Source organism: Harpia harpyja, chromosome 19 (assembly GCF_026419915.1).
Source record: "Harpia harpyja isolate bHarHar1 chromosome 19, bHarHar1 primary haplotype, whole genome shotgun sequence".
Classification (NCBI taxonomy): Eukaryota; Metazoa; Chordata; class Aves; order Accipitriformes; family Accipitridae; genus Harpia; species Harpia harpyja.
The window spans coordinates 16,416,838-16,441,736 of record NC_068958.1 but is presented as its reverse complement, the minus strand read 5'-3'; the positions used below and the strand labels follow the sequence as shown (position 1 = coordinate 16,441,736).

Genomic DNA, 24,899 nt, shown 5'->3' with positions numbered 1-24,899 from the left:
AGCAACCTGGAGCTCTGCTTCAGTCTACGGAGACCAGTGGTCACAGCCCTGGAGGTCTGTGGCTTATCCAAGACCTGGACTAGCCAAGAAGGAATTGTCAACTTTGAAACAAGCAGGATTGTGAAAGAAATAATGGGTAACAGGATAGCAAAGCTCCTCCAGTACAGCCATAGGACTCCCTCATGTGCTAAGCAGAATTGCAGTCCTGCAGCTAGGACAGATCACACCCCTGCCAAGATAACTTGAAGTCATAGGATAACAAAAAGCCCTTCTAGGTCTAATCATGAACCCGGTGAGTTTGGTGAAAGTTCAAACTGTGATAGAGAACAGGAGCAGCTAGGACAGCCCAAGGCACCTTTGAAACCTCCTGATGTCACCAACTCTGATCTCAGACACAAAACTTCCCAGACATTCCCTCACATCTGCCAGGCAGAAGAATGAGATAACTAGCCATTAATTATTATCTGGACCTTTAGAAAAATCATGGTACAGATGGGTCCTGCCCTAGAAGGCTTGTGCTGTAACCAGTTGTGTGGGACTGTGGGAAAGACTGTGGGACCCGAGCTACAGGATATAAATGTTACCTTCCTGCCTCCAAAAAGTTGTGAGTAATATGGTCAGGGAGGAGGTCACACAACTGATGAACAACATTACAGAAATAACTGGATATGAAGTGAATAAATTGGATTGATTTATCAGAATTGGTTTGATTTATCAAGATTTAGCGCAATCCTGCCCACAACAGCGACAATGGTCTACACCATGATCTAGAGAATCAAGACCAGCAATGGGATTAAATAAAGGATTATTTTAATATGACTGTGGCCATGAATTCATACAGTGATAACAGGATCTGGGAACAGAGCCTTGACCTCCACACCAGCCTGTTAAAACCTGCCAGAGAGAAGTACAAGCAGGTAGATGCTGGATTCTGGCAAATCACTGGAGGTGTGAACTGGTTCTGGCTGGGATGGACTTAAGTTTCTTCATAGCAGGCCATAGGGTGCTGTGTTTTGGATCTGTGACTATGTTGATAACACACCAGTGTTCTGGTTATTGCTGAAGAGTGCTTGCACAGCATCTTTTTCCCACTCTGCTCACCCCTAGGAGTAGGCTGGGGGCATGCAAGAAGTTGGGAGGGAACACAGCCAGGACAGCTGATCTGAACTGATCAAAAGGATAAGCCATACCATATGACATCATGTTCAGCAATAAAAGCTATGGGGAAAGGCAGAGGAATGGGGGACATTCATCATTATGACATTTGTCTTCCCAAGTAACCATTACATGTGGTGAAGCCCTGCTTTCCTGGGAATGGCTCAGCACCTGCCTGCCAATGGGAAATAGTGAGTGATTTCCATGTTTTGCTTTGCTTGCACATCCAGTTTTGCTTTACCTATTAAACTGTCTTTATCTTGGCCAATGAGGTTTCTCACTTTTGTTCTTCTGATTCTCTCCCCCGTTCCACTGCGGGAAGTGAGCAAGCGGCTGGGTGGGTACTGAGCTGCTGGTTGGGATCAACCCCCATAAACTGTCATGCAGGGAAGCTCTCTGGGGCAATGCACAGTCAGTCCTTATGTTTATTGCAACTCATCCAGTCTCTTGCACTTTTCTCTGGATGGCAACACTGCAGCCAGAATGAGAACTGTGTTATACTGTTTTCTGATCGCCTCTTCTGAGAAGTCCTAGACCATACCATCTCTTCTTTTTCTTGGACTGTAGCAAAATGACCCTTGAGCAGCCACTCAATCAACCTGGTCTGCCTTCCTTTTGGGACAACCTTATCAGCCTGCTCTTAAGTCCCTAATCCTGGGCTGCCTGCAAAGAAAGAACGCAGAACATAGTCAGAGGGAGAGACTCTGCTCCCCATCTGCTTCATCAGGCAATATTTTCTGCTCCTACAGTCTCACAGATAGATGTGGGCTCCATTACTGCCTCAAAACACTTGAGTTTCCCACCTAACTTGTTACTCTCTCCCAGCCATGGCTTTATTATATTATTTTATGGCACCATTCTGAGTTGTGGTTTATCCTTCCTTTTTGAGCTGAATCTTATTGTGGAGCAAGCCATCAGTCAGCCAGCTCAATAAATAATATTCCCATCCACACACAACCCAGACCCCTGGGCCAGAGGCAGCATTCTGCATCTCTTTGGAGGTAACAGAAATGGTCCCTGGAGAAGGCACTGTGTTGGGTGAGAGAGATGGATAAACTGTTGGGATCCCAGGGGATTGCTGCCTGGAGACATTTGTTTCCTCTTGCAGGAAACTGTAATGAACAAGGAGCAAAAATCCAACAGTTGTTGACACTGTCAAATGGAGCATAGCGTTTTTATCGGAATTGAAAACTGCTGGTGGTTTTCAGCCATTTTTGGATGAAAATTATCTGTGTTCAGACCAAAGACTTCCCAAAATGAAGCATTATGGCTGAAAGCTTTTGAAAAATGCCTTTTAGACTGCTGGCCTTTTCATGAGGAAATTTTGAAGACAGCAGCCATGAAATCTCAGCCAGCAGAAACAGAGGAGCCAATCCAAGGGATCCATCTTGGTTATGGGGACACAAGGCGGACAGGATTCTGTTGGTCTTTCCTTCTATTGACACAGTCCATGCAGGCAGACTTCCCTTGTGGTACCAGTGCTGGAGTGAGTGATACAATCTGTTCATTTCTGAACCCTTTCCTGGGGAACTACTGATCCTGCCAGCATCCTTCCTACCGTAAACCAGAAAAGCCTGGGTGTCTGTGGCTAGAAAGCATCCAAGCCCTGCGTCCCAAGACAGTGTATGATTTATGGATGAAGAGTGTCCGAGCATTTACGACACCAGAGGAGAGCTTCTGCATGCTGTTTGTAGCAGCTTGGCTTCTTGGCTGAAACTCACAGCCCAAGGTAAGAGATGAATACCAGCTGCATTCCTCACCATGCTTGCTGCCTTCTAAGGGCAACAAGATGCCTGCAGGGATTTGGGCTGAGGTGCTCTCCAGCCAAGCCCAGCAAATGGCCTGGCAGGGGGTTGGGAGCTCCTCTGGTGGGACAGGCTGTGTTTCAAAGATGCCAAGAGTTGGCTCATCTCAGAGTGATCTCTGCTACCCTGAGTAACTAGCAGGTTTCCATTAACTGCAGCAGACTCTATGGTGTCACCAGGAAGCCACAAGACATTAGAGCATGAGCGTGACGGCTCTTGCCTTGTCTCACTCTCCGGTGGGTGGTCCCCGCGCACCAAGAAAAGCCTTTCTTCTGCTGTCAAGTGGGTAACAAGAGTCTTCCTGTCTCCAGCACACATTGCTGCTGGAGTGCCTGGCTGCATGGTTCACACTGAAGTGGTGGTGAGTCACCATTGCTCCTGACTCTGCTGGGGGAAAATCTCCACTTATCAGTACAATTGGGAAAGAGCAGGGCAGGGCTGGGGAGCTGAACTCTCCTGCTAAGGAGTCAGACCTCACTTGTGGGAGTTTAGCAATGGACAAACTGCTGTGGATGGACCTGACTCATCACACCCGATGTAAGCCAGCCTTTGCTCTGTGGCCCCTGTGGTTCAGGTAGATGCCCTGCTCCTGCTTCTGCATGCCTGATTTCACAAGGCACAGGGAGTAACAAGGCAGAGGCAATATTTGACCAGAAGAATAGAAAAATTCCCAGGAAGCCAGCATGCGTGGGATGTCTTGGTCAGAAAGCTTTGGCCACTGGGCAAACTGACAGGAAAAGGAGTTGAGGAAGAAGGAGCACAACAGCCTATGACACGGGGAAACCTGAGTCCCAGAGCCAGGCATTCACAGAGCTCAGCAGAGACCTGCCCAGGGATGCACAGAGCGGTCCCCAGGGCTCCTCCTGTTTGCCAGACTGGGACACAGCAACTGGCTCAGGCCACTCACTAGACACACCTGTGGTTTACAGCCCTTTCAAAGATTTTTGGCACGCATCTTATCAGGGGAAATATTTTTATGTCTGGATATTCGGATGCCTCGGATGATCCCTTGCTCCAGGGGCACCTCTGGTAGTTCAGGGCTGTTGAAAATCTGCCTGTCTTTACTCAGTGGAGAGTTTTGCTTAACAATGCTCAGCTACATGGCTGTGCCAAGTCCCAGTGTCAAGGCTCTGCTCTCCAAGCAGCATCTGCTCTGCAGATGAGGTCTGGTTTGATGTGAATGTAGCATCTAGCATAAGCTTCTGGACATCTCTTGAGAAAGATGTTTTTTCTAATGCTCTTGAGCTGATTCTGGACTCAAAGTGGCTCTGGCTGGCACTCCAGATCCTCCTCTGCTCCTTCCAAGGCAACCAGGCATAGTTATAACACTAAGGCTTTATGAACCATTCCTTGTGAGGGTTTTAAACTAAGGCTTTATGAACCATTCCTTGTGGGGGTACAAAAAGGTACCTGCCAGAAACAGCATCAGGTGAGAAGGAAGCTCCTTTGCAGAAGTGCTGTAACCGGCTACCACCAAGCAGCTATTTCTTGCACATCCATCTCCGGCAGTTGTTCCACACCCTTATGGGAAAAGTCTGTCAGGAAGAAGCTGCCCTGCTGCACATCGTGCTGGGCATTGAAGTGCTGCCACAGAAACAGCAAGAAAGAGGCTGTGAAAGAGCCTGTGTGTACACTAGCCTTGCAGATAGAATTATTCACCATCCCATCTCACAGCCACAGTTGAAATGCTAGAGCATGAGGCTGTCTACTGGTTCATGCAACACTGCAGAAGAATGGAGGCCTGGATGCTTGAAAGGAGTCTCTGGGTGCATCAGTGCTCCAGGGACCAAGTCCAACAGGGAAGGTTTGGTTCCCGCTGGAGCTCATCAGCTAGATGCCAGTGCCACATCAGATCTAGCCTGTCCCAGCTAGAGCCAGAACTGCTACCCCGGAAAGGAGGAAGCCTCCTTCAGGGAGGGGTCCAGTTCTAGTGAAACAGTCCTTCCCATTCCCACCTGCCTCCTGTGCCTCTGGTTCAGCTCTTCAGCAAGACCAGCTGAGTGCAGACCTGCCTCTGCACTCTTATAGGTGATAGCCCCTGAAGCATGAGAGCCAAGGCCTTTTCCCCAAATCCTTGAAGTCAGTGGAAAAACTCAAGCTGATTTTCCTTGGGCTTTCAAACCTGATGGAAATCAGAGTAGATTAAATCCGTCCCCCCACCTTCCTCAGGAGAGGCAGCTGGAGCTGCATGCTAGGGTGAATCCTGATGCTTTGCAGAGCCTGTGACACAGGAGAAAATCACCATGGATGCTGTTGTGGGGAGCCCCACTTCAGTGCCTGGCTTCACTTAAGTTCCCCGTTGTTAATGAGATGTGAGTGCAGAATAGGGCAGGAGAAACAACTTGAGGCTGATGGCAAAGGCTGTGCAGAGCCACAGACCCTATGAAGGATCAAAGCTGATCCCTGTCTTCCTTTGTGCTCTGCTTCCAGGCTGCTCGGGGAGAGATGTGATTGATGGTTGGAAAGAGGACGATGAGCTCAGGATGCTGGATCTGGCCCCATCTCTGCTGGAGTGCAGGAGGATCAATGTGCACATGAGCTCTCTGCTGCTCAGCAACACTAGGAGTTTGCTCCAGTTTCCACCCCAGCCTCTAAGCCCGGCTAAGAGTCACCAGTTCCTGTACTTCTCATACTGGATGGCTCAAGTGCCAGGGACTTATTTTGTGACGGCTACAGTCTGCCTAGCAGCAATCAGAGTGTCTCAGAAAGAATGGTGAAAATGTCTGATGTCTGATGTCATTTTTTCTGCAAAAACTGCTCTGGAATATCTCCTCCTGGAGACACCCTTCTGAGAGTCAGAGCAACTTGTATTTGGGATTCATGCCTGTATACAGGACTTCTTCCATAAAAGCCCCAGAGCTGTCAGCACAGGGGAGCCAGCCAGCTCTGCTTCCCCATCTAGACAAAACCTAATTCCAAGCTGAAATTTCCTTAAGACACATCTCATATTTCAGGATCTTTTGGTGCTACTTTCATCTCCAATCCACATATTGCAGCCCTATAATAATAATAATAGTAATAATAATAGCAATAATAATAGCAATAATAATAATAATACCTTTTGTATGTACATAGCACCTTTCATCCAAGGATCTAAGTCACAATTACAGCCCCACACATTCCTGTATATTACAGCCCTATAATTCTAAGACTGCTCAAGTATCCAGACTTCAAAGGGAATGTGGATTTCCCCTCCAGCCCAGTCACAGTGCCCAACATGATGGAGATGTTTCAAAGATGTTTCGAAGGTGTCTTGGCAGTAGCCAGAGATTGTTAGAAGAGCCAGAGGAGCTCGCTGAAGCCAAAAGGAACCTTCATGGATTCTTTCCTCCCCTCTCCCAGCCACTTTCTAGTCTCCCTGGAAAGTCAGCGCAGCCCTGGGATGAGGATGATGCTCCCATGAGACCCTGAGTCCAGGGTACAGACTCCCATGAGTCTGTACAGTGGGAGGTGAAAAGATGGAAATGGTGTTGAAAGGAAAAACAAGTGATGGCACAAGCTCAGCTGGGTGACTTTCCAGGTCAGGCAGAACCCACAGCATTTAGGTCAAAAGTAAATTCACAGAAAAATTATGCTCCACTGAAAAAAGAAGGGGGGAGATAGTGGAACATTTCATTGTAAGATTTTTTTTTAAAGGGTTTAAAGATTTTCATATAACTAGAAAATGAAACAGAGTATTCTTTTTTGGGTCAAAGCAAAATGTTTCAGGGATACCCAGAGCAAACATGGTTTGTTTTGGTTTGGTTTAGTTTTAATTGCATGGGAAACCTGAAAAAAAAATCTATTTGTTTAACCCAAGCCAATCTTTCCCCTCCTTTTTTCGGTTTAGCCAAAGAGCTGAAATAGCTGTTATTTACCCCTATACACTGAAGAAGAAATATGCTAAAAGCAAGGTAGCTTCCTATAGAAAACAGATTAAATTAAAGAATTGGGGTTTACAGAATCTCTGGCCAAGCTGCAGTTTACCAGATGGGTTCATTTCCTCTACGGAGTTCACCAGTGCTGCCCACGAGCTTTTAAACAGCTGCTGGATGTGACTTCAGGGGAGTATTTCAGTAGCTGCACTGACTTGTGGCTGCATCCGTAAGCAAGGAGTGATGAGGTCAGTGGACATGAAAGGCAGGCTACAAATCTGAGTGTTTAGTATTGCTTTTTTTTCATGTTGTGGCTGAACAAATGTAAAGCTCAAGAATTTTTTAATAAACTTTTAAAAGGTATTTTAGCTCAAGAGGTCCAGGCATGTGACTGAAAAGTGCTGACAGTGCCCAACAACTCTTCTATAGCACTGTTTTAATCAGCTGATCTCAAAGCGCATTAGAGAAGGGGTTTTTAGTAGTGCTTTAAAGGTGGGGAGACTGAGGCACAGGAAGAGGAGACGACTTGCTTGGGGTAAACCATAAGGCTGGGACAGACCTAGAAAACAGTCTAGGTTTCTTGTGCTACGCTCCAGTCTTCTGTACAATACAAGGGAGCCAAAAGCTCATGGGGCACCTGTCTGTTCCCAAAAGTCTGAGTCTTTGTGTCCCTCCATCTAGGAGAAGCCCTTTCCTCAAAGCATCTGCAAGATGGTCAGTGGAAAGTCATCCTCTGGAAAAGGAGTGGGTCTACCTCATGGTATCACGAGATGAGCCAGAGCACCTCATGGAGGAGCAGGGCAGTTTTCACAGCATGTGCTACCTCATCTCAGACACATCACGCTAACCAGCATGGGCTGCAACATGTTTCCTTTCCCCTTTCTGCAATAAATCAAGGCTTCTAACATTTGTGCTTTTGTCACTAATAAATCTTGCGCTGTCTTACACCACATGAAAGCGCAACAATACCTTAACCAACAGGCACTTCCCTGTGCAGGGCTGCAGCTGCAAACACAACCTGCAGCACAAGAACCTGCTGTTTTGGCCCTGAGCTGAAGAGATGTTAAGGTCAGCATATATAGCAAGACTGCCCCTGTGCTGAGTAAAGCCCCGCATGCTATTGCCAGAGCACATGTAAAACTGCTCTGTGCAACAGGCACCTCGTTAATCTGTGGAACTCATTGCCACAGAAAATTAGTGCAACAATAGAAGTCTTACCTGCACCTATAATCAAGGTCGTGTCTTGGTTGTGATACCTTTGGTTCTGCAAATAGAACACACCTGACCCTAAAGGTATGTCTCTGTCCTTTGGTACCTGGGGCACATGCTGCTCAGGCAGGCGACCTCCATTCTTGGGACAGAGCCTCGGGACAATATCTGGGACAAGAGCTTGGGACAACAGCTTGGGATAATATGACAACTCCCATGCCCCTATGTACAGGGAGAAGAAAGCCTTACAGTGCAGCTATGTGACTCTGCACCTGTATTTGGTTTGTGTGGCAAGGTTTTGGTAGTGAGGAGGGTTACAGGGGTGGCTTTGGCGGGGGGGGGGGGGGAATCTTACACACTTGCAGCCGAAGAAAGGAGTGAGAATATGTGAGAGAAACAACTCCACAGACACCCAGGTCAGTGCAGAAGAAGGGGGAGGAGGTGCTCCAGGCACCAGAGCAGAGATTCCCCTGCAGCCCGTGGTGAAGACCATGGTGAGGCAGGCTGTCCTGCTGCAGCCCAGGGAGGTCCACAGTGGAGCAGATATCCACCTGCAGCCCGTGGAGGACCCCACGCTGGAGCAGGTAGATGCCCGAAGGCGGCTGTGACCCCATGGGAAGCCCGTGCTGGAGCAGGCTCCTGGCAGGACCTGCGGCCCCGTGGAGAGAGGAGCCCACGCTGGAGCAGGTTTTCTGGCAGGACTTGTGACCCCATGGGGACCCACGCTGGAGCAGTGTGCTCCTGAAAGACTGCAGCCTATGGAAGGGACCCACTCTGGAGCAGCTCGTGGAGAACTGTCTCCCATGGGAGGGACCACACAGGGGAGCAGGGGAAGAGTGTGAGGAGTCCTGCCCCTGAAGAGGAAGGAGCGGCAGAGACAACATGTGATGAACTGACCACAACACCCATTCCCCGTCCCCCTGTGCCACTGCATGGAAGAAGGTAGAGAAATCAGGAGTAAAGTTAAGCCCAGGATAGAAGGGAAGGGTGGGGGGAAGGTGTTTTAAGATTTAGGTTTTATTTCTCATTATCCTACTCTGATTTGATTGGTAATAAATTGAACTAATTTCCCCAAGTTGAGTCTGTTTTGCCTGTGACGGTAATTGTTGAATGATCTCTCCCTGTCCTTATCTCGACCCACAAGCCTTTTGTTATATTTTCTCTCTCCTGTCCAGCTGAGGAGGGGGAGTGATAGAGCAGCTTTGGTGGGCACCCGGCATCCAGCCAGGGTCAACCCACCACAGCACCTCATTCTTCCCTTGGGACATGCTGACTGAGCAGCAGCAGAAGCACTGTTTTCATGTCCGTAGTCAGACTAACTCAGAGTGCTGCCTGGGAAGTCAACAAAATGTTCACACAGCTATTGCCTTTCTCAGCTCCCAGGTACTGGGAAACCGCTGGGGACACTGCCAGGTGTGCAGCTGCAGAAACAGGGGAGAAGCAAAACTGCAGATATTGTTCCCTGCAACCAGAATTTCTTCTTGTGTTCTCTGGGAAAGATAGAAGATGAATTTCTGTTTAAAAGTGCAAATGCCTTTCCTGCCCATTTCATGCATGCCAAGATGAAAATTTGCTTTACTAAGGTTAAGAAATGCCCAGAATTGGGTATTCTCTTGACGTTGCAGGATGCAATTACACCCAGAGTCATCCCTACACCAGATAACCTTCTTGGGAAGGTGACTTGTGCCTTCAAATCCTGCAAGTCCCTGAGATCCCTGGTGCTTGGCCACACTGTCACACTGCCAGCAGCCACTGTGGACTTGGCTCAACTCATTGCTCCATGCACAAGGCATTGCCGGTTCTAGTAGGTGGCACCGGGCATGGGGAATGTCCCAAAGGCTGGTGGTCTGCAGGGCTCAGTGTCATGTCACAAAACCTTTCAACACGTGTGTGGGGCATCCTCCCAACAGCCCTTCATGCATGCACCCCCTGCCATCCCACCCCCTACCTGCAGAGGAGACCATGTTTCTGCTCCCCTTCCACCCCTGCAGTTCCCACCGTAGCACACACAGCCCTGATGGGATGACGCACGGTGCTCAGGCTTCACGTTCCCTTTGAATGAAGGGGAATATTACTAATTGGAGCCCCATGGGGATGTTCAGTGCTGGAAACTATCCTGTCTCCCTGGGGTCGCTTTGTAGTAGGACCTGTGGCTGCTCACAAGAAGAGACAGCAGGTCCCTTGAGCGGGTCCTACCCTTACAGGTGTGTCTGACTTGCTCCACTCCCATGGGGGCTGCTTTTCATTTCCAAATCCTTCAAAGAGGTTTAAACAGCTACAGGAAGGACTGCAAACAAAGCAAAGGGAGATGGAGGGCTGCTGATACCTTGGGAGACTCTGTCATCCCATGGAGGGGAGGAGACTGGAGAGCTGCCCTCCTTCATCACTGTCAGCAAAGCCTCTGCTGGTGGATCTGGGTGTGGTTTTCCATTGCCCCTTCTTCAATCCTTGACATATCTCTGCAAGACTAGAGGCACTACCTGAACTTCACTGTGTCCTCCCCTTGCTCCCCACCATTGGCACAGCTCCTGCCTCCACTTGGGTTGGAGCCTGGCTCTGTTTTGTCTTGGCTGCAACACGAGATGTTTGTGCTTGCTCCTGCTCTTCTTTGTAAAGACTATTTCTGACATCTCTTCAGCTCCTATCAAACTCAAGTCCTTCTCCAAGACCTCAGGCTCCTCCCAGCCCTGACAGTCCTCCCCTATCCCTTCCCACTGCTTTTCAGAGCACTGCTGTGGTGATCCCTGGCCTGGCCCCCGCTCCTCTCTGGCTCCCCACAGCCTCCCCTGGCTCCCTGGCACCCAGGCAGGACCCTGTGCTGCCTGCAGGGAGCTCAGCATCGGGCTGCCCTTGGTGTCCCTTTCCCTAACCAGAGCTATTTCCCTGTGGTGCATGGAGGTGGCTCATGTTCCCATTTCAGGGTCCCCAAGGAGCCTGGCCCATGTCAGATGCCTTCTGAGCTGTCTCAGAGCAGCCAAGAGGAGGAGTGTCCGTCTGTCCCATGGGTGGCTGGCTCGCTGAGACCCAGCCCAGCTCCTCCAAAGAAGGACCTGGGGGAGCAGCTTGTTCCACAGCAGTGGAGGCATTTTGGCACCCCAGCTGAAGTGTCTGGGCTCAAAGGCAGCAGCACCCACTGCCCTGCTGTTGGCGGAGGGTGCTCCCCACCCCTGAAAGGGGGTGATGGAGGTCCCTCAATCCCCATTGCAGAGAGCTGGGAAGCGCAGCGCTTCCCTTTCCCTCCTCCACCGTCTTGCTGCTCCCTGACCCAGGCAGGTGCAGAGCGGGAGAGGCATTTGCAGCTCCATTGCTGCCTTTTGGCACCAGACCCTCTGCCAGAATCAAAGAGCTTTTCAAAGAAAACCCTAAACTCCTTTAATCGCCAGCTAGAGCTCTTCCCGCACAGATCTAAGGGCCATGAGCTCAGTGTTTTCATTGCCCTAGGCAGATTTATGAGCTTATTTTTCAAGGAAGGGAGGGAGAGAGGGGAGGCTGTGGCATATTACTTAGCCTGGGGGGTGGGCAGGGAGGAGAGGGGGGAGGATGGAGGAAGGTGTTTGCAGTGGAAGTGCACGATGTTGCAGAAAGCCGGGCTGTGCTGCGGCCGGTGCTGTCAGGCATGGTGGAGAGGCACGGCAAGGTTGGATGTGAGCGAGGACCAGCCTGCTGTGGCTGAAGTCCAGAGCATGTGGTGGGTGAGCAGCACCTCCCTCCCACGGAGGCTCCCTGCATGGTGGTGCCAGCTGGAAGGGAGCATGCGGACATGGTGTGCCTGTTGCCACCCAGCCTCGCTCACTCTGACAGATGGGACAAGGAGTGGGGCATCCCTCAAAGCATGAGCAGGAGGGACTGATCTCCTCCAGTCCCAGCCAAGCTGCCCTGGTTGCAGTTTGCAGAGTGAAGGAAGGAGGAGGCTTGCTGGCAGTCACCTGTGGCTATCCACCCCGGAGCACAGCCCCATCCCGTGCACATTTGCTCTAACCACTCTGCTGCGCTGCCTTCCCCACCACGCTCCTTGTCTGTACACCTGCTTCCTTCTTGCCAGGGAACGCAGCGCTCGCTGCCAGCTGTGAAGCAAGTGCAGTAAAGGTCTGGCTGCTCCCTCTCCTGCAGAAAGACCTGGGCACCAGTTGTTGGCTTTGGGATGGGGCAGATCCTGCAGCCCTACTCAGACAGTGCCCCACCAAGAAGTGGACATCTGCTCACATCCAGTGCCCCAAACACCCTGCTGCCACTTCTGAACAGCCCTGCAAAGGATGCCTCTTCCCTTGTGAATGGAAATCTTGGGAAGGTCTCAGCCATGACCTGTGGTACTAAAGCCACAGCCCTCTGCCTCATCACCCTCAGCACTGCCTGTCATAGCTGGAAACACTTGGGGGCTGCAACCCTTTTTTGTGGACAAGCCGCTCTCCAGGGAGCACAGCATCCCGTGAATCCCAACAGTACTCACACTGGGATAGCAGCAGCCAAGTAAAGCAAAACACTGCTGGACCCAAAGCATTTCTAGCTCATGATATACAGAGGTAAAGGGGAGCAGAGCTCATGGCAGAGAAGGGGCTGGGACATGATGAGGCAGGAGGAGATAGGAAGAGCTGTCATGAACCTGAAAGTTTCACCTCATTGCAAATTCAGCAACTTCAACATTTCCTTTCCCTTGAACACAGAACAAAGAGCCAACATGTTAATATTTAGTATAGAACAAAAAAAAATCAATATATTTTCCTTTAGAAATATCAAGATGCTTTGCTTTGATAGTTTAGGAGTCCTGCAATGTGAATATTAAATTGCCTACAGGTAAACGTAACACCAGCAGGTGAAAATATGTAAATGAAAACTTTTTTTTAAAAAGCCACTATGAAGTGAAAACATTGAAATAATCTCTCTTGATTCAACTTCTTACTACATTTCTCTCATTCACAGTCCCATGAACACTGATACATTATCATTAAGCTTTTCCTGTTCAATGAAATGAGGTATTGCTTGGAAAATCATCCCACCAAATGAGCTCTTCAGGCAGCTCTAGGACTGACCTCACTATTAATAGTCCTGCAATTCTGGCTTTGCTCTGTACACCACCAATCCACCCAGGACACTGGCTCCCTCACTGCTACTTTGTCTGCTACCTGGGGGATTCAGCGTGTTCCCGCTGCTCTGCCCTGAGCCTCAAGCCCAGGCACACCACCATGCAGCATCTGCAGCATCAGTCTCATGACAGTAATGCAGGGATGAAGGTCCTCTGCTCTCTGACTGCTAAACCAGCAGCACTCTGAGCAGTGCTGTGGGCCAAGGGACTGGGAAATTTCAGCTGTTGGCTGGGTTGAGAGTTACACAATGCCTAGGGGATACAAAAGGCCATTTGTAAGCACATGCTTAGTAGCTGTGGCTTTTCCAGGTTGCTTTTCAGTTTCTCTCACAACCCACTCCCAAGCTGTGCCTGATCCCAAATCTGCTCAGTTTGGTTTTCTCCTCTTTATAGGCTGGGGAGCACAGGGGCAGGAATTATACTGCTTCTGATTAGCTTTCATTTGCCTTCTCCAGAAGGGAAACACCAGCCAGAATCAGTGTCAGACTCATTACCAGCAGCTCTCCCTGATACCTGGAACTCTGGCAGATCTTGGTTTGGCCCAGCCTACTTGGGTATCCCAAAGTGTCAGCAATCATTAATGCTTGGAGACACTCCCCCATGGGATCTTCATTGCAACATGCCAGCAAAAAGCCACTGTCAGCCACAGGAGACCCTGAGGTGGTAATTGGGCTGCTGGGTAATTGGAGTTGAACCCAGGCAGCCTGACCTTAAAGTCCCCTTGAAGTCCTGCTGGCAAGGATGCTATAAGGATGCAGAACATGCCTATGTCCTCGAGGAGTGCCTGTACGGAGTCAGCAGGCTCTGCGGGTGATTTTTGTAGAGGACCCCTTTGGAGGAAACCAAATCCCTGAAGGTGGGAAACTCTTGTTATCTCTGATGTTTTAGGGGTGAAAAAAAAAAAAGTGCCTCAAAGCTGTTAAATGGTGAACATAAACCCATGAACCCACTGCAGAGTGTGTGTCAGAACCCAGCTCTTCTAATGCCTCTCACCAGCCTTATCTCCCACATCTGGGACCCCAAGCTCATAAACATTTCCCCTTGGTCCTGTTACGGCTGCCATTCTCCCAGGCATGCTGGGCATTTCCAAGGAGGAGACAGTGGACTTCTGGCTGTACAGGGCAGGAGTGGCATTTCCCATTAGTCTTCCAGCAGGGAAGAAGATCAAGCAGAGAGCCATCCCTTAGTGCACCAGTCTGGCCACCAGGACCTGGGGGGGGCTTTGGAAATCCTGTGCTCTATCGTGACTTGAGAAGTGGAAGGGTCTAGGAATTCTTTGGGGTGAGTCTGCACTTTGGTGGTGTGTTTGGATGGGTCCTGGTGCAATGTCGGGGCTCCTGTGGTGACCATGGCATGAGGAAGAGTCTGTGGATGGGCCCTGGCACTGGGCAAGCATCAGCCACAGGATGGTGACTCACTAATCTTTGCAAAATTACCTGGGGCAGGAGAGCAGGGATGCCCCCAAGAAGGACTTAATTTACATCTTGCATTGGGATTTTGTGCTCTCTGCATTTTTGGCTGCTCCCTCTGTCGCCCCAGGTTGTGTGACTGTCACCTAATACCCAAAGGGACACAGAGGTCCCTGTCATCCCTGCAGGACATCCCGTCTCCTTGTCAGCTCCCTGCAAGCCCTGCCATCCCTTCAACCCCAGCACCCCTCCCCACAGCTGCAATGTCTGCTCAGGCTCCTACAGGTCAGCCACCAGTCCTGTCCCTCTACTAGTGCCCCATCTCCTCTGGCAGGTCTTGGGGTGCTTCCCATCTTAGGGGGGCTGTGGTGGGGCCTGTCCTCCTTTTTCCCAAGGTGGGGGCTGCAGAGGGGCAAGCCTCGGGGGCAGACAATTAGGAAGGGGTTTGGGCTGAGGGGAGCTGCCTTTTGCTGCTTGTCTTGCTTCAGGTGTCAGCTGCGGGTCTGTAATCAGCCTTCAAACCCTGCTGCCTCACCTACCCAGAGTCTTGTGAGTGCTTAGAAAATGCAAATATCAAGAAAGAGGCATCTGCCACTCCCTCTTTCCCTGCACTGGATGCAGCATTGTGTGACCAGGGAAGTGTCTGCCCAGCTTCATGTCAGAGTATTCCTGCCTCCTGCGGATCCCTGTCACGGGTCTGTGTGGCACCTGAACCCAGAAGGTAGCTCAGAGGACAACATGGGTGATGTGGGGCCCCCAGACTCCCAGTGGGATGCTAAATTCCAGGCAATGGCTCAAAATGTCTCTGCAAGGTGAGAACAGCCCTGAGAGCTCCTGATCCCATTCACCTCAATGGAAACGGTGTGGGGAATGAGAAGCTTTGTGTCTGGGCAGCCTCCTGAGAGGCCTGGTGATATCTGGGAGCAGCCAGACTCTCTGCTGCTTTTTCTTCCCCCAAATCCTGCTGTCACAGCAACAGCCTGACAACCTCACCACCTGTCTTGTGCCCCGGGTCTTTTCTGGCTTTCCGGGCCAGAGCAACAGCATTGCATGCAGTGAGCTGTGCAGTGGCTGCCTGGCTTCACTGCACGGTGTGCATGGGGCTTCCACTGCAGTATTCCCATTACCCTGCGTGCTCCCCTCTCTCACATCGCAATACTCTCCACTCCACCCGTGCCCTATGCACTGCTCATACAAGTAGGTTTGATCAGTCTTCACAAGAGAAGGAGAAATGGAGGAATGTTATTGCTGTCTTTAACTACTGACTGGGAGGGTGTAGAGAAGACAGAACCAAACTCTTCTTGGAGTTGTGCAGGGGAAGGATGAGAGGTAATGGGCACAAACTGGAATAGGGGAAATTGCAATCAGATATTAAGAAAAACAATTCCTATGAGGATGGTAAAAAATGGGAAAAGGGTGAGGGAATCTTAGAGATACTCAAAACCCTACTGGACAAGGTCCTGACCAACTTCACAAGCTGGACCTGTTTTGAGCAGGGGTGTAGATCAGAGACCTCCAGAGGTGTCTTCCTGCCTAAGATATTTTATGATTCTGGGCAATCCTTCCAGATCCTCCCCATGTCCCCTAAGTCCAGACTGGGGATAAGGCACTGTGAGTTGTATAATTTCCAACCTATACGTGTGCAGGTTGGCCAGGGGGTGTGTGTGCTGTCTGCACAGCTGACCTGAATGCATGACCATGATGTTACTGCTGTCACCTTTCCATCTGTGGGTACTACTGAGGGTGTCCTATGCTGAGTCTTCTTTGACCCCTATTTCCTGCTAGCTATGGTTGGACAGGCCAGCATGTCGCTAGGAGGGACCTGGCAGGCACCAGCAACATGGTGTCATTTTTTTTTTGGTGAAACAGGAGCAGCCTCAGCAAATTGAGAGTATCCTTTCGCCCCCAGTCCCCCTTGCCAGGGGCTGGTAGCCAGATGCAGGGGTGCAGATGGGGGTCAGGATGCCGTCCTGGGGCAGAGGGCTGCACTGAGCACCTGCACCCAACCACAGCCCTGTTCCCAGTGCTCAGGCAGCGGGTGACAAGCATGGGGACAGCCAGGGACTGAACTCACCCAGCCCATATAATGTGGCACTTCCATAGCCCAGGAAATCTGAGCTGGGGTTGCTCAACCAGGTCACACTCAGGGTTTGCAGTGGTGCCAGGGATCGAAGCTAAGCTAATACTCTGAGTACCAAGCAGCTCTTCCCATTTTCCCGTTCTTCTCCATGCCCCTTTGTGCAGTCTCCTCTCTGCTGCACAGGAACCTTCCCCTTTGCAGCTCCAGTCTCCTTTTGCACTCTCAGCTTGCTGCTGTCCTCTCTAGAGAGCCCCCATCAGCTCCAGCCCATCTCTGTTGCCAGCCCCAAAAGCAACTCACATACCTATGATGCTGGCCATGGAAGACAGAGACATGATATTTGACACACTGCTGTCAGGACTTACTGGCATATCAGCCAGAGGTTGAATCTGCTCTCTGAACAGCTCAACTCTTTCGGGTTGATACAGGCCCTAGGGTCTCTGGATGTAGCTGAATAGGAGAGGGTGTGCTGACCTTTAGTATTTCATGGCTGGACTCTAAGGCCAGGCTAAGAGACAGTTCACCCCCCCCCCCAAATATGTCACGCACTAAGAAGTTCTTTGCCAGCCCCCGTGTGATAAGCCAGGCAGGATGGTCTGTGCTGCTCCAGAGAAATGGGCTGTTAGAGCCAGCATGAGCCCTGATCAAGTTCTGGCTGCCTGCAGGAGCAATGCAGACAGCAGGGACCTGTCACCTAACATGGACAACCCCCAGCTGAGCTGGCTGCCTGGCTTCTCTGCAGGGCTGCCAACGAGACACCAGCGTGTCTAAGTGCCTACTGGAGAGGTGCCCCTGGGAAGAGGTGACTTGCTTCTCTTCCATCTCCCTGACCACAGCTGCAAGCTCACCAGTGATGCCTCCATTGGAAAAGCTAGGTTTTGGATGGGTGGGATCAGGTTCAAGTTAATGGAGGTGCGAGAGTGAGCAAGGACAGGGTTCTTGGAGAGAGACAGGCATGGCAGAGGCACAGCATTGTCAGGATGGGGCATGAATGCGAGCTCATTAGTGGTGAGGCAGTGTCTAATCAGAGGTTATTACGAGGATCCTTTATTTTGCACCTGAGGGAGTCCTGCTCTTTACAGAAAGGATACCAGTAATTTGCTTAGAAGACAGGGCATGGAGCAAAGGAGCTGGAAAATTTTGGGAGCAGCTGCCCTTCAGCTCCATGCTCCTCATTGCCATTACAGGGTTTGCTTCTCAGTACTTGCAGCTCAAAAAAAAAAATCTAGGCATTTCTTTACATACCTCAATGTGGATTTAAAGCCTGAATTTACATGAAGAGCTTAGATCTCTCTTGAATGTCCATACTTTCTACAAAATTTGTGCTGATTCGCTTTGAAAAAACAGCCGTGACTGCATGTATAGCTATATAACTGAGAAACTAACCTTACTTGACTTGCTGAAGGTAGCCCAAGAAGGTAGTGACAGAAACAGGGAGAAAACCCAGCTCTCCAGTCCTCCTCCAATAATTCCCAGTTCATCCTGCCTTCCTACCTCCGTTACATCTTATTTGTTAATTCACCAGTACTGTTTAACGGATAGGCAGCAAATGTGCTGTCTTTCCCCAAATAGGTCCAGCCCTAAGGGGAGGAGGAAAACTCTGGACCCTCCAACACCCCCCTGGCTCGACCCCGCGGATTTCCACCCGAAGGGTCCCTCCAGCCTGGCTTTTCCCGCACGGTGATGGGCTGGGGAGGTGGCACTGCCGGTGCCTCTCCGGCAAAGGGCTGCCATTGGCGCCACCGTGTGAGTGAAGCCGGCCGGTGTAGCGGCCCACGGGAGAGAACGGAGCCGTGGCCAAAGGACTGGACACGCTCCCAAAGCGGTGGCTACTGCAGGGCTGTCCCGAAGACCTAGCGCCAGTGAAAGCCAGACCTCTGCCAGAAGCAGCTGCGGAGTCGCCTGCCGCAGCAGGCTGACAGCATCCTTAAGCACCCGCCCACTGGGGTCCACGCACAAGGGATCTGTAGCCCAGGGCTCCGTGTCCCTGCTCCGACCATCATGGACAGGGTAAATGTGGCAATGAGAACCGTTTAATATCGAGATATCCCTTGGTTCACGCAGTGGAGCTCTCTGCATCTCCCAGCCCAAGGGACATCTCTGTAGCGATGAGGGGCAGCATGTTCTCTGCAGATCTGGAGCCACAGGTGCCCCGTCTTGTGATGACTGCAAAGGTGGAGTGGGTGCCTGACAGGGCTGCCACGAGTCCTTGCAATAGCATCAGTGCTGCAAAGCTCTACAGCCTCCCATGCTTGCAGCCCATGTGTTTTTAACCACCTCCATCAAGACATGCTCAAGGGCTGTAGTGACTCTTCACTCATAGGCAGCTGGCTCCAAACTGAATGCCAGGGTACGTACAGAGGAGATAGCTCTATACAGGACACACCTTGTGTGACAAGTACTCTGTGGTTCCCTCTCCAGGGAAGTACAGCTTGCGTTACACATTTCTCTCATCTTTCACACCTTCCAGTGAAAATTGTCCTTTCCTGTCATAATTCTTTCTCAGCTAACCCAATACAGCTCTGGCCATTCAGTGGTTGGCACAAGCCAAAGCAATGTGCTCCTCAGGCAAGCAGGATGAGCAGAGAAGCTCTTATCCAGCTGTGGCAGCTTCAACCTGGCTTTGCAAAGTCCTTCCTGAATGGGTTAGGGTGCTTAGCTTTAACAGTTGAGTAACTGCATCTCAGGACCATCCAGAACACCAGAAAACCAGCAGCACAGTCTGTATGCCACCCCCGGACACAAGCCTCCTCTCAGCATGATGAGCACAAAAAGAACGTCCCCAGCACTGCCTGGGGGCTACCAGTTGTCCTCAACGATTGTGGTACACATGGCTTCCCTAGGCAGCACCTTAGCTGCATCCCTAGCTGGGAAAGCTAAGGTCCTTAACCAGCCTCTCTGCTGCACAGCTGAAGTTGGTGGCTGCAGCACTTTCTGTGAATAAACAGACCAAGCATCTTCCCCAGAGCATGCCAGGGCCAGCTTGTCTCCCTGAGAGAGGTGTTTCCTCTCCTGGTCAAACCCTGAGATCCTTCCATAGAGTCCCTTGCTCACCCTTGGGGCATCCTCAGTCATCACTAGTCAGATGGCACCACTGAGACCATCTCTGGGGCTAGGAATGAACCCACCAGTCCCTGTGGTAGTTTAACCCTTTGGGGTATTAATACCAGAAAGGATGGGAAACATTCAGGTAATTAAGAATTTTAAAATAAAATAAAATAAAAAAAAAGAAAAAACAACCTACTAACCCCCCCCCCCCCACCTCTTAAAAGACTTCAATATTCATTTTAAAGAGACTGCTTGGACACTGCTGGTGGCCAGCTCAACCCAAAAGCCATGACTTATCACAGCTATTGAAATGTTTGACAGAAGGATCCCAGAGCAGTTTGCACTAATTGCTCAGTATAAATACTCCATTATGTTCTCAGACAATCAGAATCTACCCAGCAAATCAGCTCCTCTGATCCACTGTAATCAAGAAGCAAAGCATGCATAACATCGCAATATAAACAGCGTTTGCAGAGGGGCGCAGGGAGGAGGGGGAGCTGGCTTAGCTTGGCAGGTCCTGGAGTAATAGCTGCCTTTTCTGTTGTTGTTTTGGTTTGTTTCTAATTTCCAGATGAAATTTAATTTCAGGAAAATGTGGCACAAACTTCCAAGCTGGAGGAAAGCTGAAGCTGACGAAGGGGTCCAGAGAAAGTGTTACAAAAGAAACCACAAGGGCTGTACTTACAGGTAAGCTGTTAGGGGGCTCAGGTTGGCAGGGACCTCCGAAAGCCCCAGCTCAGAGCAATCCACTGAGAGCATGATGCCATCCTCTTCGCAGTGGCACTGGGGAGGGCATGAGGGCGCAGCACCTTGCTCCGCAGGCACCACCTGGAACCGGGCAGAGGAGGCCAGAAGAATGCCCCAGAAGAAGAGCTTGTCCATCCTCACGGTGGCTGCAGCCGCAGGGACTGTGCGAGGGGCTGCCGGCTTGCTCCGACCCCAGGGCTCAGCTGGATGGAGGGGAGCGATCCCGCCGCCTTGCACGCAGCGGGCAGGGTATCTCCTGCAGGTCGGAGTGTCGTAAGGATGCAGCCAGGGAAGGGAAGGCATTGTTGAATGATCTTGGTTATTGGGTTTCAAGGGCTGGGCAGGGGCGTGAGACACTCCAATGGGAGGAGTTAAACTTTCTACTCTTTCCCTTTCTCTCTCTCTTAGAGCTGGCAGGAATTTCATTCAAAGGGAAGAAAGGGGAAAAAAAAAAAAAAAAAGAAACCTCAACAAATAAAGACCTGTTCATAGCTCCGGGACCTGTGCTTGTTTTGTAACAATGTTTTTGTGAGGTAGCAGGGCAGGGGAAGGCAAAGCTGGCTCTGGCAGGGCAGAGGAGTATAAGTAGGGAGGCAGGAGTACCCAACCAGCACTTCAAGGGCTCCAGACTTTGGGACGCTGAAATATAACCCCAGATAAAGGACTCTGTGTGTCTGTGCTGGCTGCTAAACCTAGCTGCAACTGGAAAGTCAGGGTGCAGCTGGGGAGAAGGGAGTGAGGAGCTCACAATGAGCTGTTTGCTGGGAGCGACCATGCCCAGGGCTGTAGGTCTGTCTGTCCTGTGGTCCGACCCCACTCATGAGCAGTCCTGTTACTATCCCCATGCATGGGGCAGGGGCTGGGTGGGAGATGCAGGGGCATAGAACAGCAGTGTCATGGTGCTGAGCTTGGTGGGGGACCTCTCCAGAGAGCTCTCCAAGACAGTGGGACATGGTGCTCTTGCAGCTGCGCTGCTTGCTATAGTTTTGCCCAGATCAAGGTCGGGTGCATGTGTGAGCTGCATTTGCAGGATCTGCATGGCATTGATGCCAGGAGCAGGTGGCTGGTTTGCTCCAAGAGCTCTTTCTAACCTTGGGTAAAGTGGTCAGAGGTCAAAGTAGAGGAATCGTCTGCTGAGTGAGGGTTTGAAGCCACGTCACCTGGAGCTCCATCATGCAGAAGGGAACAGATCTGGCTTAGCAGGGGGGTACTGCCTGTACCAGCCCAGCTGAGGGCCTCGGGGTGTCCTGAAACATGTGGGATGTACATCAGAATAGGATTTCTTGCTGCTTGGGTGTCAAGGAGCTACTGCATTCTGGGGCAGCAGATGCACCTGCTTCAAAAAGGGTGCTGGATCTGCAGTGGGAGAAGGCTGCAAAGGCCAGCTCTGTGTGGCCTCTCTGCCCCTTCCTCCTGATTGCAGCCACTGGCTGTTCAGGATCACTGTGATGCCCCTGGCTGGGGTGATGGCTGTCCTCCCATGGCAGTGGGTTCAGTGATAGGGGCTGATTCTGGCCCCACAGCTTGAACCATGCTGCTTCTCTCTCTACAGCGCAATGCACCTTGTCTGTAACGGGGACGGCAGCTGAACACAGGTCTCTCACACTGAAGAATGACAGCTGACCACTTGACTTTAGCTGGATCTGGACTCCCATCAGATCCAGTGTGTTCGTCCCTCTGCCTCCCCTTCAGCCATGGCTGGAGGAAATGAATGGGGCAGAGAAAGAAGGGCCCAGGTTTGGGTGGCTGCAAAGTGCACCCACGAAGTCACCCTTCTGTCTGTGGCCATACCATGGTAAGATGCTGCATGGCTGAAGCACAGACTGGGAGATGGTTTTCACAGTCCCATTTCCTCTGAATGTGCTTTTCCTTCTGGCAAAAGAGTTTCCTAATTGATACCCCTGTTATCTCAGGTCAAAAGAGGTAGGAGAGTTATCTGGGGTCAGGAAGGTGAGCCTGCAAAGTGGGAGACTTAAAAAGCTCCAGCTAACGCCAGGCTGGGGTGCCTTGAGGCCTTTGAGTCAGAGCGAAAAAACTCTCCTATCTCCTCCAAAAAAATGTCTCAAGTTTGAGCTCAGAGTTCAGGACGGATGCACAGACTATGGCTGAGGGCTCCTGGCCCGGGTGATGCAGGATCTGAAACTATTTCATTTGCAAAGTCCATTCAGATCCTGCAGTTTCAGGACTGAAACCCCGAAGTCTGGAAACTTTGTCACCGAGTGCAGAGGAACAAGGATTTTGGTCTAGGAGCAGGAACTGATTTAACTGGAATTAAGCTCCTTCCATCATGAACAATTCTGGAGATGTCATTAATTAAATGTTTGCAATGTGTTTTGACAGCTCCAAATGTAAAACACTGCTTGGTGGGGACACAGGAAGCCCTCCTTGGAGAGAGGGTTGATCCTTGACAAAATTCACCTCCAGCTCTGACATGGGGCTTTAGCATGTCCTGAAATGGCTGGATTTGCTCCAACAGCAGCCAGGAATTTGGTGTGAATCTGGAGAAAGTGTCAGGCCTATCACTCTGCTCCTGGCTGCAACAGCAGCTTTTATCTACGATTTCCCCGTCCCTCTCTCTCCAGCCTAAGCAGCCAGACACCGACCGCATTGTAAGCTCCTGACAATTTCTTGCTCAGTGAATTCTCCTTGAGGATCCAGAGCTCTGGCTGAGCACACTATTAATAGAGCTCTTAAAAAAAAATCACACTGAAGAGATTCCTATTGAAAACTGCTATTCTGCTGAAATAGAGCCATTTCCTCAGGAAGACATTGACTGCAATGATATTTTTCACATTGTTTTTGGAGCAACACAGCCTGAAGTTGGAGGGCTGTGCTCTGTGTGCCTCACTTTGCTTTGACTTTTCTGTTTGCTTTGACTTTTCTGTTTGCTTTTTATTCCAGCTTGGCCGTGGTGTTTTATTTCCATGTCTCATTTCTTTGAGACCTGATAATAAATGTTAATATTCAGGGTGTTCACTTATTCCAGGATGTCGCCGGCTCCTGGCAAAACCAAGAGTCTGGACATCAAGTAGTTTGGACCAGAGAGCTTTGATGTTTCTATGGTAAACCTGGAATTTCTGCATAAGTCCCTCTGGGGTGGAAGTGTCACTTTTCAGCCAGCTCTCACTGAAATTGCAGTTTGCTGTGAGTAGTGCGGGCTGCACTGTGCCCTTATTAAAGGCACTGGGAGCTCCAGATCCAGCTCATTCCTGTTAAGGCCAGGGGATGTTTTCCTGCAAGGCTCACACGTGTTTGTGTGTTGTCCTCTAGTGGCAGGCTGCGGTTTGGGGCGATGAGAAGAGCACTGCTCCACAGCAAGCTGAGCAGCACTACCTGCTCACCTGAGCTGCTCACCTGCTGCAGCTGCACCAGCCAGGCCCCTCGACATGCTCTGCTGCATCCCCTGTTCACAGAGCCCTGCTTTTAAAGGATGGAGCTGAGATTCTGGGGTCAAACACCGGGGGTTTGTGGCTGAGCGTGATGCCTTAGCATGTGGTACATCTGGGCGGCAGGTGACATCCTAGGTGATATTTCTCCTGCTGCCTCCACACTGCATGGCTAACAGGTCTTCCTACAGCTTGCTAAAAGCAGGAAAAAAAAAAAAAAACTTGGGAAAATTTAGAGTACAGTCTAAGTAAGTGGGGAACAAGGTCCAGCTTGTGTGAGCAACTGCAAGCACAGTTACTGCCTCTGCTCATCAGGGGCACAGAAGAGGCAGGGGTGGTGGGAAAGGGCTGCATTACTCATGCCAGCACAACATGCTTGAGGTGGTCTGGCTCTGGATCTCAGGCTTGGACCTGAGAAGAGCTGGGACTCCAGGTACCAGTGCTGGCCAGATCCTCTCTGTGGACCAGAAATTAAATGCCAAACAAGCTTTGGGCTGTGGACTGTGGCTGGCAAGGCTTTTTAGGGCTGTTGGAGTTTAAAAGCTAACAAAGTTGTTGTGGAGGTATATCTGGGGCAGAGATGCAGCTAAACACAACAGGTACTGATGTCCTCTCTCACAGAGCCAAAATGACTCTGTGGGCCCAGACAGGACAACTTGCTGGGCTTTGACCTCGTCACTCAGCAATGCTCTTCCTGAAAAGCGGAGGGAGGTGATGGGCAATGTGGTGCTGGCTCTCCTCCCAGGGTGCTGCCAATGCCCTGGACATCCAGCCAGGGACCTTCCCAAGCTGGAAGACAGGTTGTGCTAGCCGAGTCAAAGGGCTGGAGGCTGTTTATTTCTGTCCTCAGCACATGCCAGACCTGGGGCCCTGGAACAAACCCACGAGTCTTCTGCCCTGCGCCCATGGGGCAACTGTTTGTGCCCTCTTTTTATTCCCTTCCAGATTTTAGATGGTTCAGGATCACCACGGTAGAATCCCAGTTTGGCTGTTGATCTCCAAGGACAACCAGTCCCTACTGCAGACCAGGAGGACTCTGTCTGTTTTTCACTGCCAAGGTCACGGCAGGAACCGAGACCCCACTGTGCTGCACACTGGAGAGGACAACAGAGAGGCAGTCCCTCCA

At 50.8% G+C, this 24,899-nt stretch overlaps 1 protein-coding gene across 1 annotated transcript in view; it reads right to left on the bottom strand.

The window, feature by feature from the left end:
• LGR6 (leucine rich repeat containing G protein-coupled receptor 6) overlaps positions 1-21,186 on the bottom strand; it is a 151,711-nt gene extending 130,525 nt beyond the window's left edge. Inside the window, exon 1 of the mRNA XM_052815412.1 lies at positions 20,326-21,186. Coding sequence (XP_052671372.1) covers positions 20,326-20,813 — 488 coding nt within the window. The 5' untranslated portion in view covers positions 20,814-21,186. The remainder of the gene's footprint in view (positions 1-20,325) is intronic.
• Between the last annotated feature and the right edge of the window lie 3,713 nt (positions 21,187-24,899).